Consider the following 18,139-nt stretch of genomic DNA (forward strand, 5'->3'; position numbering starts at 1 on the left):
TTCATTCATTCATTCATTCATTTAAAGCACACAGTTGAGATACATGGATCAAACTGTGCCCCTTGAGTAGGTCTTTCAGGCAATTCTTAGTTCTGGCCTTAGCTCCATGGGAATAAATCCCATTGAACAGAGCCGCACACACTTTCAACCAAATATATAGATTGTCAGTCTGCATTTATAAATATGACTGTTTTTTTTAAAAAAAAGATAAATTGCAATAGAAATGTGCAAATAGTTCTCAGTTCTGACTCATGAGTTCTGGAAGGCTGTAATTTTTAAAGTTAATATCAGTCAAAAAGCAAACCAATTAATTGCCAGTGGTGAGGATGAAGCAAATGTTGACTTTGTTTCTTTTATGTTTTTGTTTTTAGTATTAGTTTATTGAAATTTTAGGAATAAGGACCATGCTTTGAAGTAGGGAATCTGTTTTCAGGCACCTGCCACAACGTTTTAGAACTAACATTGTCCAGGTGGGATAATAACTCTTTTTTTTTTCGTGTCAGGAGCAACCTGAGTTGCTTCTGGAGTGAGAGAATTGGCTGTCTGCAAGGACGTTGCCTAGGGGACGCCCAAATGTTTTTGATGTTTTACCATCCTTGTGGGAGGCTTCTCTCATGTCCCCGCATGGAGCTGAAGCTGATAGAGGGAGCTCATCTGCGCTCTCCTCGGGTGGGATTCGAACTTGGCAGCCTTCAGGTCAGCAACCCAGCCTTCAAGTCACAAGGCTTTTATCCCCTAGGCCACCGGAGGCTCCTAATAACTCTGCTGATTACAGGTGTTTGGCCATTGAAACTACATATAGGTTTAGAGACAGTCATGGATCCCAGAGAAACAGTGAATATGATCTTTTGTATGAAGAGAACAACTTTTGGCCCTCCAGATAAGGGACTGCACCTTCCCCATAACTGGTTTTGCTGAATAGGCTGTTCAGAGGGTAGCTCTTTTAGGCCCCATCTACATTGCCATATAATCCAGTTTCAGAATTCAGATTAACTGCACTGAACTGGATTATATAGCAGTTTAGACTCATTTAATCTAATTCAATCTGGTTTAGTCTGCATTATATGAGTCCACATTGACCATTGTAATGCAATTCAAACTATATTATATAGCAGTGTTGATGGGGGCATAATTTTCAATTGGAGTGGATATGCTTACCTCTGTTTTTGTGACAATGCAGCCTCTTTCAAACTAGAGTGAATATCACTTAGGGGGCAAGCCACAAGAACACATTTATTACTATGTCCATGGCACTAGTTCTGTAGCAAAATGTACAGTGTTCCCTCACTACTTCACAGTTCACTTTTCGCGGATTCGCTGTTTCGTGGTTTTTCAATAAACTCTAAAAGACTATTATAAATCATAAAAAATTACAATTTACAGCCTAAAAAAGGGAGGATGGAGAAGCCAAAGGGAGAGAAAAGGAGCCCAAGCGGCAACAGGAGGAGAAGGAGGCAATTTATCAACACATGATTGGTTGATAAAAACTTAAAATAGTGTATAACTACTAAAATAATGTATAAATATTAAAAAATATATAGTGTCCCTACTTCGCGGATTTTCACTTATTGTGGGTGGTCCTGGAACCTAACCCCAGCGATAAGTGAGGGAACACTATCTGAAATGAATTAAAGGCAATGATCTGGTAGTTTTGGCAAAAAAATGATTATGCATGTAAATATTGCAGTGAAAATGATAACTTTTCCAAATGATAAATTATTAACATTGCTTCCATCCTACATGGATATTGACACATTTTTCTTTTCCTCTTTCTTTTTTAAAGGGTTTGGTTTAATAAAGTTGGATTTGAAAACCAAATCTGAAAATGGACTGGTAAGTAAAAAGAAAGGGTTTTGGTGGGTTTATGAAATATTTCTAAAATAAAATAAAAGCTTGGATTTCATCTTTATTCTGATTATTTTCAGTAACATATGTAGAATCCTGCTCAAACTTCATTTTATTGTCATAATCTGACTCATCAGTGTGTCTCTAGTGTCTCCAAAACATAATTACTGAGATAGCTGGGATAGACCTTTCACTGCCACAAACCATCATAAAATAGTTCAAAGGAGGGAGAGTTTATCACAGTCTCTTATTCTCCAGTGGAAAGTGTGCGCAAATTGTATCTGATAGGCTGAATCCCATTTTCATGGCCCTTAAAACTCCTCTGCAGTTTCTCAAAGCTCCCCAATTTCCTAGTTCTTTTTAAAAAGGAATGCCATGAATCTTGTACTAGGTCATACAGAAAGCCTCCCAAACAAATGAAAAAAGTCACCCCCCCCCCCTGCGAAACACTTCAGAACCCCATACTACTCTGAATACCTCTGCTTTCCTCTGCAGTCTCTCTCAAAATAGCTGCCATTTTGAGAGATAATGGGTTTGGTATGTGGTTGGAACCCACAGGGGCAGTGGGTGAAATCAGCCTTGGTCCCTCCAGTGTTGCCCATCCTAATCCCAGAGTTAATGCAGTTTGACTACACGTTGGCTGCTGTGACTCAGTGTGATGGAATCCTTGGATTTGTAGTTTGGTGAGGCATCCACATTCTATGGTAGAGGAGGCTAAAGGCCTTGTAAAACTACAACTCCTATGATTTCATTGCATTGAGCCATAAACATTAGTGTTGTCGAATTGCGTCAATTATACAGTGTAGATGCACCCCCAGAGACATTTACAACCCCATTTGCAAAGAGTGTGGAGGAAAGGGATCCCTCATTTCCACTTTTTTTTGGATAATGTAACTGTATAAGATGCCATAGTTAATAAATTGTCCTACATTGTCTAATACATATTTTTTCCTGTAGGAATTTACAAGCTCAGGTTCAGCAAATACAGAAACAAGCAAAGTTACTGGAAGTTTGGAAACAAAGTACAGGTGGACAGAATATGGCCTGACATTCACAGAAAAATGGAACACTGACAACACACTAGGCACAGAGATAACCTTAGAAGATCAGGTGAGTATTAAGCCTTGGGGCAGTAATTGATTAATTCCTTAAAAAGTCTTCTTTCAAATTATAAATTCCAATTTCTTTTTTGTTCAGCTTGCCCACGGACTGAAGATGACCTTTGATTCTTCATTCTCCCCTAATACTGGGTAAGGAGTGAATAAAATTGTACATCAAAGTTACCTTATGTTTAGTTACTTACCTAATTCTTACATTCTTCCCAGGGCAAATATTTAGAAATTAGTTTCACATGAGTCAACCACATCTTCTCCTTTAATCAACTCTTTCTCCCCTTAAAAATGAACTTACTCATTAAGGAAATACTGGATACTTTTGTTGTGTTTTCTGTATATTTCTGCCCAATGAGCACATGTGTCTCTTATAAGGACAAAGTAACAATATCAGAAATTGTCAGTGAAAAGTTTAAGGAGTGTGATGTGTCAATTAGCATCATAGTCTAAAAAGCTCAATTGAAAAGCTAGGTTTAGTTATTAATTACTTTTCAGGCTGAAGCACCATATGAGATTGGTTGGATGCAAGGTTTTTGTTGTTGCAGTTGCTTCTAGTTTCATATGTGGGTTAGGAGGATTAAGCAGCAGGCAGTATTATATGTCATGAATATTTATGTGTATGCCTTTGCGTGTGTCCCTTCATTTTCTCATCCTTTCTAAATGCTTCTTATGTCATAACATGATAAAGCTGAAAGTAGAACATTGTAGTTCCAGTAATTAAGGCCATATTTGTAATGTAAGTGCTCTCCCCCTTTAAGTTGTGTATGCCTGCTTGAAAAGACTGGCTTTAATGATGATGATGATGATGATAATGATGATGATGATGATGATGATAATAATAATAATAATAACTTTATTTATATACCGCCCTATCTCCCAGAAAGGACTCAGGGTGGTTTACTGCAGGTACAAACATACTGTACATAGCAATATAAAAACACATTATTGCACAAAAATAAAATTTACAATAAAATGACAATCAGTAAAATCACAGCAGCTTCCAGTCGTGGTCAATATGCTGTAGGTTAACATGGACCATGATCAGGAAAAGATGAGACTGTACAGTATATTTCAGGCCAAGTCAATGGAATAGCCAGAATGGAATTCATTCAAACACCTGCTGAAACCACCAGGTTTTGAGCTTATGGAAAGTATGTAGAGTAGGGGCCAACCTAATCTCCTTAGGGAGAGCATTCCAGAGCTCCATATTAGATTTCATACTATCATCTCAGAATTTTCTTTATGTATTGGAAACAACAAAAATACCAGAACTAGTATTATTAATAGACACTTTACCCATCATTGATGCAATTTTTAAAATATCAAGAGATATGAAATTGTTCTTTATAAGTAGTATTAGATGTAGTACTTCTTGGAAATCCCTGGTATTCCCTGATGGTCTTTCATCCAAGTCCCCTCACTAAAACTAACTCTGCTTAATTCTGATAAGTAAACAAGATCAAATATGCTCAGGATCGTAGGGTGGTCTAATTTTTTATTGGTTTGGTGGCATAGTAGAAGCTGTGAGGGAAAGTGATTTTACTTTCTTATATATTGTAGGACATACCTATTTTCCACCACTATTACACTTCCTGTAATAAATATAATTAGACTTTTGAATTGAACTGGATGACTACTTACACCTTCAAAGATGGATCTATGTTGCTTAGATCTATTGTATTATGCTTAAATGATTGAAGGATAGAAGGAAAAATGAGTCACCTTAGCCAGTAGCGACTTGGGAGAGTAGCTAACGCTTGCCCTGCTCATGTGTAATACCCTGTAAGCAGAAAGGAAGTTTCTCCACCACATAAAGTAGTATCAAAAGTGAGAATAAAAATGAGTGATAAGGTTGCCAATTGGCTATTTGACAGAATAGTGCTGGAATAGTCTGACTTACTCTAATATAAAAGTATTTATGAGCTGTTTTCAAAAAGTTCTGTTCAGAAGCCACAACTGTTTGTTTAAGTCAGATAAACTTGTCTTCTCACAAGGAAACTGAAGGCAGGCCAGTGACCCTTTTAATTAATGATGTGGTTAAGTGACACCGTTCGGTTCAATCAAGTATTGTGAACATGTTGATAAGGCAAAAGGCAACATAATGCCTGCTACTGATATCACTTTTAGGCTTGTGTCATGATCTGTTGAGCTCTGAGATTTTATCTTCTTCAGACTTAAAGCTGCAGCTGAGGTTAATGTATGATCTTTCACACAGTGTTCACTCATCTGGATTGGATTCTTTATAAAAAAAGAAAACCTTTATGTCAGAAATGCTTCAAAATATGTAGCTTTAGTTGGTATTAGTTTCTATTTCTATGGCAGCCTTATATTGTGGTTCCTCTAATGACTACTTGAAATATTAACCCTGTGAGTCTTCCTAATGCAGAAGAATAGAACTCTCCAAAGGCCTTTCAAAATACACATGACCAGTTCATCTTTAGCTGGTAATGCAAACAGGATGAGGGTGTACCATGTAATCTTTGGTCAGTGACTGCTAGCTTTCTTCATCCTTTCTTTTGGGAAACAAGAAGAAGTAATGAGGACTTAGAAACCCAGCTGAGAGACCTTTGCTCTCTCTTGTTTTCTTCCAGTTGGGGAGGAGCAGAGGAGTGTCATAAATTCTCAGCTAAGTTTGTCAGCTTGAAGTTTAAATTCCAGCTAAGATAGACCTGCTATGCTTGCAGGCCTTGCTGAGGATACTGTGCCTCAATGAAGAGCAAATCCAGTCTCCATTCAGGCAAAATGACATCATTACATTGGTGCTTTAGCCACAGAACCCAGTAATGTCAGGGGCTGTTGTCATGTCCCCTGACACTGTCTGTCTCGCCTGCAGAGAATGGAAACCCAGTGTTCCCACCCAACTCTTTCTTAGTGAGTAATTTTCTGAGAGCTTTTTAGGTCCAGCCTCTGCCATATCAGTTTTTGCTTCTGAAAAAGCTTCTAATTAAGATGTCAGTTGAATGTTGCTTTTAAGGCTTCATTAATTTTTTTGTATTCCTTATTTTTGATGATGATGATGATGTTTATACGCTGTTTTTTCCCTCCACAAAAATATTCAAAGCAACTTTATCTAATCTGTATGTTGCCCTGCTCCCACAGTGAGACTCAAGGCAGCTTCCAGAGAAAGCAAATTAAAAACATTTACAATAAAGTTTAAAAACAATTATAATCACCTCATGAAACACTTAAAAACCATCTTAACAAACAGAAACGTAAAAGATAAAACATACCAGTAAGCAAAATCCCCAATAAAAGCCCACCTGCTTATACATTAAAAACCTACTTAAAAAGATCTTTGCCTACTGACAAAAGGAAAACAGAAAGAGAACCAGCCTAGTCTCATAGAATCGTAGAGTTGGAAGAGACCTTGCGGCCCATCCAGTCCGCCCCTGCAAGAAGCCGGAAAATCTCATTCAAAGCACCCCCGACAGGTGGCCATCCAGCCTCTGCTGCAGAAGGGTGTTCGAGAGAATGGGAGCAGCTACTGAGAAGGCGCTCTCTTGTGTCCTGACCAAGTGAGCTTGTGAGAGTGGTGGGACTGAGCTAAAGCCTTCTCCTGAAGATCTTTGAGCTCTGGCAGGTTGATATGTGGAGATATGATCTTTCAATAATCTGGACCCAAGCCATATAGGGATTTCTAGGTGAGGACCGGCACTTTGAATTGTGTCTGGAAACAAACCAGTAGCCAGTGAATATGTTTTAACAAGGAAGTTATATGCTCCCTATAACTGGCCCTGGTCAGCATTCTGGGTGAACCTGATGTTTCTGAACAGTTCCTAAAGACAGCCCCGTTCAGTCTGTGCTACAGTAGCCTAAATGGAATGTAATAAAGGCCTAGTCAGATCTGATGTCTCAAGGAATTGGCACAGCTGGCACACTAGTTTTAACTACAAACATTCTCCTGGCTACTGCTGAAATCTGGGCATCAGAGATGAATCTAGGAGAAAAAACAAGCTGTAGGACTAAGATTTTAGGGGAATATAACACCATCCATTACAGATAGGGTTACTATTCATTTGACTGACTAAGAGCACCTCTGTTTTGTATTGATTAGGTTTCAACTTGCCCTCATTCAATAAACAGTAGTTCAGTACTAAGACAGCTTCCTTGGAATCAGATGGGGAGGATAGGCAGAGTTGGGTGTGATAAGTGTGTTGGTGACATTGAACCCCAAACTTCTAGATCAGGGGTCCTCAAACCTTTTAAGCAGAGGACCATAATAGAGGGACTATAGTTTGAAAAAAGGAATGAATTCCTATGCACACTGCACATATCTTATTTGTAGTGCAGAAACATGAAAGAACAATACAATATTTTAAATGAATAATTTTAACCAACATAAACTTACAAGTATTTTAATGGAAGTGTGGGCCTGCTTTTGGCTGATGAGATAGTCAAGTAAATTAGGATTGTTGTTGTGTGCCTTCAAATCATTTTACACTTAAGGTGACCCTAAGTCTAAAGTTTAGGGCAGGTCTGGGTGAATGACCTTGGAGGGCTGCATCCAGCCTGCAGGCCTTAGTTTGGGGACCTCTGTTCTAGATGATCTCTCCTTGCAATGTATGTAGATGTTAAAGAGCATGAGGGACAAAATGGAACTCTAAGGTATCTCACAGGCCAACAGTCAGTGGCTTGGACAGGAGTTCCCAAGCACTGCCTTCAGAATTCACCCCTCCAAGAAAGAACAACATAACACAGCATAACAGTGCCTGCAGGTCCCATCCCAGAGAGGTGGCCCAGAAGGATGCCATGTTGAATGGTTCTGAAAGCCAGTATACTAAATCCATCTACACTGGGAATTTAATCAAGTTTCAAACCAGTGCTGAAGAAGGTGGTTTTGCTGTGCAGATGGTTATACAGGAAATCCTTGAATCAGTTTTTGGCCTGTGTGGTGATTATACAAACCACAGAGCAATGATGTGCATTAAGGACTTTCTGTCATACACTTTTGTGGGATTTGTTTTCTGGATGCTAAAATATGAAGCTGGCTTCAAACTGCAGCAAATAGTCAGGGTAGATGGGGTCTGAGAGATCCAGTAAGGATACACTTGTTCTGTCCAGTTCCCTGCATTGGTCATCAACCAAAGCCAAATTAAATTGGATCAGTAATCCATCTCATCCAGAAATCTCAAGCTGGGAGGTCACCACATGCTCCAGAAATCAAATGATAGAGACTTGCCAATCATTATTCAGAATGGTGGCATCGAGGATTTTTTGTTGTTGTAATGGTCTCAACACAGCCTCTTTTAGACATGATGTAAACTTCCCTTGCTGCACTGAAGCATGCACCATTCCAGCTGCCTCCACTAATTGCTTTGAGAAACCAGGAAGAGCAAGGATCCTGTATACATATTGCTCTCACTTCTCCAAGGCATCTGTCCACATCCTTAGCTGGCACAAATTGAAACTGCCTGCTAGCCCTGTATTATTGGATACATTTAATAAAATCATGATTATACCTACTGGTCATTTCTCTAACATGGCATCCAAGCCAGATACAAGTGATTTTGTCTGCAAAGTGTTTTCCAAATTCATCATAGTGGGAGTTTGGGTAGTCTTTGCCAGTTCAAATTGCTTGTGATATGTGCCACTTATTCTTCCAAATTGAGCCCACGTTTGCTTCACCTCTTCTCTTTATTTAACTTTCAGTACAAACATCCTGTGATGTGCTGGACCGGCTACTCAGAAATACTAGCCCTATTGAATGTACTAGTCTTCAAGAAAAACCTGTCTATCTATTTCCAAGCCCATGTTTTCCCCTTTCCATTTCAGTTTATTCCTTTCCTTCTCTTAATCCATTGTGGTCAATTTACATAGTTGTTTCCCATGTTGTTTTTCTTCATTTTTTTTCATCCTTTCTGTGATGCTGTTTATCCTTGACATTGCTCCTCCTGCCTTAATATGCAGACTCACTTTACCCAAAACTCATTCTTGAATAGTCCCAGCTGTAGCTTTTGTGCCTCTCTTTTGCTATATTAATACGGCTTTTCCCATTTCTCATTGGCAGTCTGTAAATTCTCCTACCCATTTATTCAGATGTGGGGGACCCATGTATTATAGCAGTCAGGGAAAAATGTATACCATTACTATTCTGGCCAGTATTATGGGTTTGCAGTTACAATCATGCATATGCAACTATTCCATATTATCTATATCAGGAACCTGGCAGAACTGTAGCATTGCTTTGACTTTTTCTGAAGCTGTGAGCCAAGAGTGATTTTTCCCCCCTGAACATTTGAAACATATATGGAATCACAGAACTGGTGTATTTGGTATGTAATGTTGATTGGAGCACATTAATGGTATCAGTTTATTTTTAATTGACTTTTTATGACAGAAGTGTTGTTTTTTGGAGAAGGTAATAAACTTAACAGGTGTAGCTTGTATCTGTTACAAAACTGATGATTATCTTTTTAAAAAAAGACTATGCACAATTTGAAAAGCATAATGTAAAACACTGTTTTGTTTTTAGAAAGAAAAGTGCTAAAGTCAAATCTGGATACAAGCGGGAACATATCAACCTGGGCTGTGACATGGATTTCGACATTGCTGGTCCTTCAGTGCGTGGTGCCTTTGTCTTTGGCTATGAAGGCTGGCTAGCTGGTTACCAAATGACATTTGAGACCGCCAAATCCAGAGTAACTCAGAGCAACTTTGCTGTTGGTTATAAGACTGATGAGTTCCAGCTTCACACCAATGTGTAAGTATTGGCAATTGTTTTTGTCAGTATGAAGAGCCAGGGGTCAGGGTGCGTGTTGGTAGTGGGTTTCTTCAAACACCATCGATCATCTGCTCCGCACCAGCACCCTGATGAAATTGGTGAAACTTCTGCCCTCACCAATTCCTCCAAAGTCATCTGCAGTCTGTAGTTTAAACATTTATTCAGTATTTACAAATTATATTTACAAAATGCAGCAAAAGCAATCGCTCGAAGCTGGCATTTTTCTTTTTGCCTCTTGGCGCGGCAAAACGCAGCTCAACTGATAAGAAAGCACATTCCACAGTTCATGAGTTCCGGCCAGACAGTTCAAATGGAAACTGTGCCCCATAGGTCCTGTGGGCAACCAATCAAGCAGTCTAGTGATTAACTCCTGCACTGCTGAAATGCTTTGCCAGAAACACAGTTGCAAAACACCAAACAGTTTAACTTGATATAACATTTCAACCTCAAAACATTAACACACACTAACAGTTTTTAAACAAAGGAAAATGTCCTTGAAACTGGTGAAAGTAATGGGATATTTTTGCACACATATATTTGATTTTTTTAAATGTGAAAGAAATCAATAATTTTGATGCCTTCAAGATCAGTATGTGTTTTGAGCAGTAGGAGAATATATATCATTAGAATATTTGTTTATTATTTTATTTATTTCTGTCCAACTTCTATCCTTCATGGTAGCTAACAAAAAAAATAGAACCTTAGGCAATTAAAAGCTGTTGTCAATAAAAAAATTAAAAAGGTAATATGCATATAAACTACAAATACAATAAAAACAATTTAAAATATATCAAGAAGCAAAAATAGTACACCACAATTATTAAAAGACCATTCCCAAGGGTTCCAAATTACTTTAACATGTAGCTCTTTAAGAGGAAAAGCAGGGAGAATTTGAGATCTTGCTTTCACCATGATCATGAGTAAATGATGGAGAGATGCCTATACTTATTTGTTGAAAACAGATGTACTGAAGAACTGTATGTATGAAAGGGAAATACCTTTCCTTAATCTTAAAGTGGGGATAATAGAAAGAATTGCTGTGGTGGTGGCAAGGAAGCAGTAGAATACCAAAACAATACTTTCTCAAATTTACTGAATTTTCCTATTGCCCTTATGACTTGACTTTGAGCCTTTCCAGATTATAAAAATATAGCACCGTGACTCTACTTTAATTGCCATGGTTGTATGCTGTGGAATTCTAGGGATTGTAGTTTAGTGAGGCCCAAGAGCTCTTTGGCTAAGAATTCAAAACTGAAAATCCCAGAATGCCTCAGGATGTTTCCATGGCAGCTACATTGAAACTACAGTGCAATAATTGTGTGGTATGAAAGGATCCATATACCTTGCAGTACTTTCAATATTAATGGTATAGTGAATCTGTTATATAGTTTGAATTCTAAGGGAACTATCCAGTGTGCTGAACCTATCTGTGAAACTAGATTCATGATTCCTATTGATCGAGCAGTCACTGGTATCTTTCCACTGAATTTAGTATTAACTGGTGGAATGAAGAAGCAGAAATCCTTGTTTGCAGGACAATGCTATATACAGCACTAGTTTCCAAACATTTGCTAGTGTTATGGATGACATGAAAGTGCACATAGAGGTTGTTCTCTCTGGGTACACCTGAACTGACCACTTAATGTAGTTTGAAGGCCGCTTGATTATATGATGCACGCTGTAGACATGTGCTGCAGCCACTTTAAGTGTTTTGTACCAAGAGAACTAAAGTCAGTGAATATTCCAAAATAAAGTCTGTAATGCTCATCAGTGCACATGGCAAAGAGAATTAAGGGATGGAATACTTCGCACATGCACATTATCGAGGGAGGAGAGTTGGAACAAAATGCATTCTGGAGCCCATTTGGTGTGTATAAGCAGTATCCAGGCCTTGAACCAGTTCCAGAACTTCTCATCTAATTATCTGCACACCAAAACTGCTTCCTTCTTTGTTGGTTTCAACATTTAATTTTTGCATGTTTGTATATTTTAAATTCTGTGCTGATGCTTTTATGTCAAGCTGCTTTGAGTCCCTTTTGGAGAGATAAAGTGAGGTGTAAATAAATATAACAACAGCAGCAGCAGCAACAGCAACAACAACCACCACCACCACCACCACCACCACCACCACATGAGTAGTCAGTGTAAATGCGCCCACTGATGAAGATCTGCATTGTTGTCTCAAGCCAAGAGGGCACCACCACCATACTTCAGTTAGCTTCTGAACTTTCAGATGAGCTATTTAACAAGCCGGCAGACAGTGGAGAGAGTTTCACATCTAAAAGATCAGCTAAGTGGTTTAGACAGCCTTCTTTAGCAGAGTCTTCCCCTTTGCCTCCTTGAAGCAAAAGGTCAAAGAACCCGCTTATGAAGGCTCCAGGTGGCCCTTACTATATCATAGCACTTCTACTTTCCTCCCCCCCCCCCCTTAGAGATGCTGCTTTAGCCATTCTTCCCTGTGGGAAGAGTAATGTCTAAAGATGAATATGCTTTCCTCAAAGATCCTGGGAAATAAAAATATGGCATGCCCTATTGAAAAAATCCATGAAGCAGCTTCTCTCGTACTAAGAAGGGTTGTAAATCTCAATTTTCTTCTTGTTTACCTACATTTTTTACTGTTTAAGAGAAGGTAGTACACATTTTCAATGAGTTTTCATATCTACAGATTCTTTTGGTGAAAAATTCATGAAGAGTTGTGCAAAAACATTATCTTTTGCACAGAATACACATTTATTGTAGTTTAGGAGGGTTTTTTTTTGAGACCCCCTTTAAAAAACACTGTGTGAGAAAGAAAGGATGAGGAAATAGCACTCTTTACAATGGGCTGAGAAATTGGGAGGCTGCAGCAACACCCAATAGGAAAAACACACACAGCATAGCAAATCTAAGCAGACTATTCATGTAATGGCAAGGTGTTGCTGTGCAGAGGAAATGTCTTTGTGGGCCACTCAGAACCTTCATACTCATTTTTGAAGCATTAGCCGATACCTCCTGTGCTTAGAAGTTTAAGGAATCAGTCCAAATATTTTGAAATATCATGTTTTTAAAACCTTGGGACTCTTTTTAAGACCAGTGTTGTCCTGCTTTTTCCCTGTGATTTTTGAAACAGTAGAAAGAAATAGTGATGTAGGTGATGAAATAGTGATGGTATCTTATGAAAAACCTTTCACTTAATGTGATATTCCATTTTTGTTTTGGTTTGGTTTATTTTTTTGTTTAGGAATGATGGCACAGAATTTGGTGGTTCCATTTATCAGAAGGTGAATGATAAGTTGGAAACGGCTGTCAATCTTGCTTGGACAGCTGGAAATAGCAACACTCGCTTTGGGATAGCAGCCAAATATCAACTTGACCCAGATGCATCTTTCTCAGTGAGTAATACATGGATCCTCATTTTATTGGATATTAGTAACCTGACCAATATTGACTACTTAATTCTGTTTAAATACCAAAAACCCTTTGAGGGCTTAAATGGAATATATTCATTTCTATTACTACATTTACACATTACATCTTCCTGTTTTGCTTCACAAAATTGTCTCTTTATCAAATGAAGGGAAAGCAAGGAAATAAGCATTTAGAGAAAAGAGGAGAAATCTTTCCACAGTAGTCTTATCATAATGACAGATTTTTCAACAGTTAATCCCCAATTGGTTTTTATCCACGGTTCCTTTCATTGTATCTACTTTTCAAATAGCTATGTCTTGTTTATGCAGCTCTTTTGGGCCATATCTCACATTGATACACCCATATTACAAAAGAGGGCAATGCTTTCTTATACAGGTTGAGCATTTCTTATCCCAAATTCTGAAATCCAAATTACTTCAAAAATTCTCCACAAGAGTGCCTGAGATAGCGATGCCTTTACTTTCTGATGGTTTGATGTACACAAAGTTTGTTTCTTGCACAAATCTATTAAAATATTTACAAAATTGACTTCAGCGCTATGCATATAAAGCAAAGCGAATTTTGTGTCTAGACTTGGGTCTCATCTCCAAGATATCTCATTATATACCTATATTGAAATACAGGTATTCCAAAATCTTTTAAAAAATCCAAAACTCTCCTGTCCCCAAGCATTATGGATAAAGAATACACCACTTGTATATTTAGTGCTGTTCTTAGTAGGTTGTAGAGAACAACAGTTAATGTCAGATTATCATGTACATCTTTGTTGCTGCTACATAGTGATATATGAGCACATGCATTTACTTGTTGCTATTCTTGTTAAGTGACTACAGGACATTTTTAATTTATGGTGATCCTAAGGTGAATCTGTCACAGGTTTTCCTTGTTAAGATTTATTCAGAGTAGGTTTGCCATTGCCCTCCCTTAGACTGAAAGAGAGACTTGCCTGAGGTCACCTGGTAGATTTCAAAGGCAGAATGAGAAGGGACTGATTTCTCCCCTCTTTCCATGGCTTCAAGTTTACTTCTCTACACTAGCCTCATTGATATATAATCTTTTAAATTAACAAGTAGGACTGAGCTACTCCACTGTCTCTCTGTCAGATGAAATAAACTTCATTTTTTATCTAAAACACAACAAGAATTTTAATAGAATCATAGATTTGGAAAAATAACCATAATCCCTTGCTACAAGAGCCATCCAGTCAAATCCCCTCCTGACAGATGGACATCCAGCCTCTGTTTAAAAACCTCCAGACAAGGAGAGTCCCCCACACTCCGAGGCAGCCTAGTCCATTCTTGAATAGTTCTTACTATCAGGAAGTTTTTCCTAATGTTTAAGTAGAATCTCTTTTCCTGTAATTTGAATTCATTGCTCTGCGTCCTACTTTGACAGAGTAATATCAAAGATACATTTATTTTGTTTTACAGGCTAAAGTAAATAATTCCAGTCTGATTGGTTTAGGATATACTCAGACCCTGAAGCCAGGTAAGTACATACAGAATTCTGTTTATTTAATTGTACTTCTCAGATTAAGAAAATATTCTCTAATAATTTTAAATATTTGTATGTGTTTGTTTGTAGAATTATTAGAATAGTGAACAAATCCTTTAATTTACTCATTTTTAAAATTCTGTAACAAATTGCATTCTATAAAATGGTTAGTCTCCATTCTGAGACCACAGAGGTGTGCATGCTTGTGTACATGGAATTTTTTCTTTGAATTGTGTGAAATGAAAAATGACTTTTAACTATAGTGTTCTCCCGCTACTTCGCGGTTCGCTTATCATAGACTCACTGTTCCGTGGGAAATTTATGTATGTATTTATTTACCCACCCCATTGCTGCTTCTCCTCCTCAGGGCTGCCCCCTTGCTTCGTGCCTGCCCGGTGAGTGAGCGAGGGAGGGAGGGAGGAGGGGTGAGAGAGTGAGGGTGGGCAGCAGAAGAGGAGTCTGGAAGAGGTGGGGAGTCCTCCTGTTTCTGCCCTGCTCCAGCCGGCCATGCTGGGAAACGTGGAGGACTCTGAAGGGGGGGGGAGTCCTCCACGAGTCCTGTTCCCTCTTCTGAGTCCTCTACGTTTCCCGGCGTGGCTGGCTGGAGCAGCAGCAGAAACAGGAGCCTGGCCGCCACTTCCAGGCTCCTCTTCTGCCACCACTGTGGCCTGCCCTCACTCCCACTCTGTCACTCTCTCACCCACCCTTGCTCGCTCACTCACTGGGTGGAGTGGCGTTCCTTCTTCCCTGGCTGCAGGAGCAGAGGCAGCCAGAGCAACATGGCAGGCATGGAGCAAAGGGGCCTGCCGGCGCTGGTATGAAAGGGTTCACTCTTCCTGGGGCTTGCAAGGGGGAGAAAGGCTACCTAACTATTAAAATAATATTTAAATATTAAAATAAAAATAGTGTCCCTACTTCATGGATAAGTGAGGGAACACTGTATAGTACATGATCTTGAGTAGATGTAGTGTAAGTAGTATATACTGGGTAAAGTAATACATGGCAAGTAATACATACTAAGTAATGGGAAGACATTTCTAGAAAGTCATTTACCTTAAAACACCACTAGCTCATATTTGGCTTTTCTCTTAAAATGATTACCTTATGATACTTAGAGAGAGAAGACAAGGTAATGGCTCACATTTTCTTTTAAAAACAGAGAAATTCATATAACCCTGCATCTTTCTCCTCCTTTCTAAACATTTTCACATTACCAACATATTTCCTCAGAGACTCTGGGTCTCCCTTTAGCAAGCGTCAGTTATTGATCCTTCTTGTTGTTGTGTGACTTCAAGTTGTTTCCAACTTAAGTAAGTCCTTTCATGGGGTTTTCTTGGCAAGTTGTGTTCAGAGAGGGTTTGCCTTTGCCTGAGTTTGAAGGAGTACGATTTGGCTAAGGTCTCCCAGTGGGTTTCCATGGCCAATTGGGGATTCAGACCCTGGTCTCCAGAGTTGTAGACCAACAGCCAAAACACCACACCACACTGGTTGCCTTACAGATGTGTAAATAGAACTGCATATTCATTCAGGAATAATATTTTGAGATGCAAAGTTTTGTCAGTGAGAAATTTGCCATTTATATATTTAAACAGAATCGTCTAGTTAAGAATGAACCCAAGAATAATAGAATTATTTCCTCCAATGCCCCTGATCTGTTTATTGTTTTCAGATGGAGTATAATTTGATCTCTTGCCGAAAATTTTGAAATACCACTCTCTCTAGTTTCATAATGTTACATGCTAGAAAGCTGTATTAACTGTAGTCCATTTTTAGAGATGTTAAATCTAAAGTAAAGTTGACCACTTAAATCTGATCAGGACTTGTTGACATTATTTTGGATTAAGTTTAAAAAAATTGAGAGGGGAAGTGATGTATAGTTTTATTAAACTTGATCGCTTTTTTTTAAAAAAAGTAAAGAATAATTTTATTGGCTACCATGTTATTTATTATTCAAACTGTGTTGGGTATTAAAATGATAATAATTTAACCATATATATAAGTTTAAGATGGGTTGTTCTTAAGGCATTTCTTAATCAAAATGTGTGAAATCACCTTGCATTACTAAGTATTTAATGTGTTTACCTTTTTTCTCTTACTGTTTGTCTACAGGTATCAAATTGACATTGTCAGCTTTGTTGGATGGAAAGAATGTGAATGCAGGTGGCCACAAACTAGGTTTAGGACTGGAATTTGAAGCATAAAGAAGGGAATATTCCATTACTTAATTCTGAAATACTTTACAGTATAGCTACCTTCCGAATTTAGTGTACTTTTCAATGTTTTATGTCTGGGATGCAATTATTGCCATGTGTCAGTCATGTTGAACCTGGAAAAAGAAGGCTAAGCTTCATGATGTGTATTTTTCAGAGAGGATGAGAATGTTTTTTTTCCCACTTCTAAGTCTTTTGGGAATGTTGCTTGCTGGAGTTGCATACTTACCATCTATTTTATGAAGGTCTAATTTTTTATTTAATGTTTTCTTAAGAAAACAGCTAGTGTAATGAAATACAGTACAATCCCATATGTGTGGGGTATATGTTCGCAGAATTCGTGTGGATACGTGAAACCATGGATAATAGCAAACTCATATTATTTTCAATTGGACAAATCAAAGAATGAGTAGAGCATGTGGCCTTACAGGAGGCCCTAAGTGAATGAATGAAATTGTGGACTAGTGCAACTAGATATATCAGTTCTGCGAATATGGAGGTCGTACTGTACACATTTGAAATTTAAGTCAGCCCAGCATTATGCTCAGAAAACAGAAGTTCCTGATGCTCAATGAATCAGGCTTTTGTTCTATGATGCAGTGTTCACATTTGTCCAATAAGGCTTAGGCAGGTGCATCATCCATGTTTTCAGTCTTACTTAGTTCTCCCTCCCACACTACAGCCCTCTCTTTCCAATAAAAGCTTGTCCTTGGAGTGCTTTAGAGTGTTCACATTGTTTAACCTTGGCATATAGAAAGTTTGATGTGACCGCAGCCAACACTACTTAAAATTCACATCATGTATTGTGGACCCTTTCCCTTGCACTAATTATGGAGAAGCTTGTACAACACAGCCATAAGCAGGGAGACGTCTTTGTAATCATAATCTCACCTAGTGGCATTGCATTGAACAAAATTGACTTTATTTTATCCTCTCTTTTCGCCTGTCTCTTTAAAGACACAGTTTTAATGAGTACATTTTCAGTCTTCCATTTTTGTGTGTATGGAGCTAGACCCCCAAATGCTGTACTGAGCACCAATTAAAACAATAAAAAACCCCAACTTGAATAAAACATTGAAACTTCACCTCTAATTTTGTCTGTCTTCCTAAACCATTTAGCATAATCATCTGCATTCTTGTTAAAACACTGTTGTAACTTTTTTGCCTGGCAATTTTAGGTAGGTGTGTGTGTGTTTCTTCTCATTTGCTATCACTGGAGAAATAGGCCAGTAAAAATATCGGTAAAATTTCCAGTGAAAACAAAACAAATGATTACTGATAACAAACTCTAGCAGTGCATGCTCATGTTCTAACAAGAGCTTTCTAACTTGCCAGGCATTCTTTCCCAT

The 18,139-nt window shown here is 38.3% G+C and overlaps 1 protein-coding gene across 1 annotated transcript in view; it reads left to right on the plus strand.

The window, feature by feature from the left end:
* The window catches only part of vdac1 (voltage dependent anion channel 1), a 29,883-nt gene extending 12,008 nt beyond the window's left edge, over window positions 1-17,875 (plus strand). The window contains exons 3-9 of the mRNA XM_003217393.4: window positions 1,784-1,833; window positions 2,803-2,955; window positions 3,043-3,095; window positions 9,430-9,657; window positions 12,899-13,049; window positions 14,517-14,574; window positions 16,690-17,875. Of these exons, the coding sequence (XP_003217441.2) occupies window positions 1,784-1,833; window positions 2,803-2,955; window positions 3,043-3,095; window positions 9,430-9,657; window positions 12,899-13,049; window positions 14,517-14,574; window positions 16,690-16,781 (785 nt within the window). The 3' untranslated portion in view covers window positions 16,782-17,875. The remainder of the gene's footprint in view (window positions 1-1,783; window positions 1,834-2,802; window positions 2,956-3,042; window positions 3,096-9,429; window positions 9,658-12,898; window positions 13,050-14,516; window positions 14,575-16,689) is intronic.
* Window positions 17,876-18,139: the final 264 nt, after the last annotated feature.

The sequence above is a fragment of the Anolis carolinensis genome, chromosome 2, assembly GCF_035594765.1.
Source record: "Anolis carolinensis isolate JA03-04 chromosome 2, rAnoCar3.1.pri, whole genome shotgun sequence".
Classification (NCBI taxonomy): domain Eukaryota; kingdom Metazoa; phylum Chordata; class Lepidosauria; order Squamata; family Dactyloidae; genus Anolis; species Anolis carolinensis.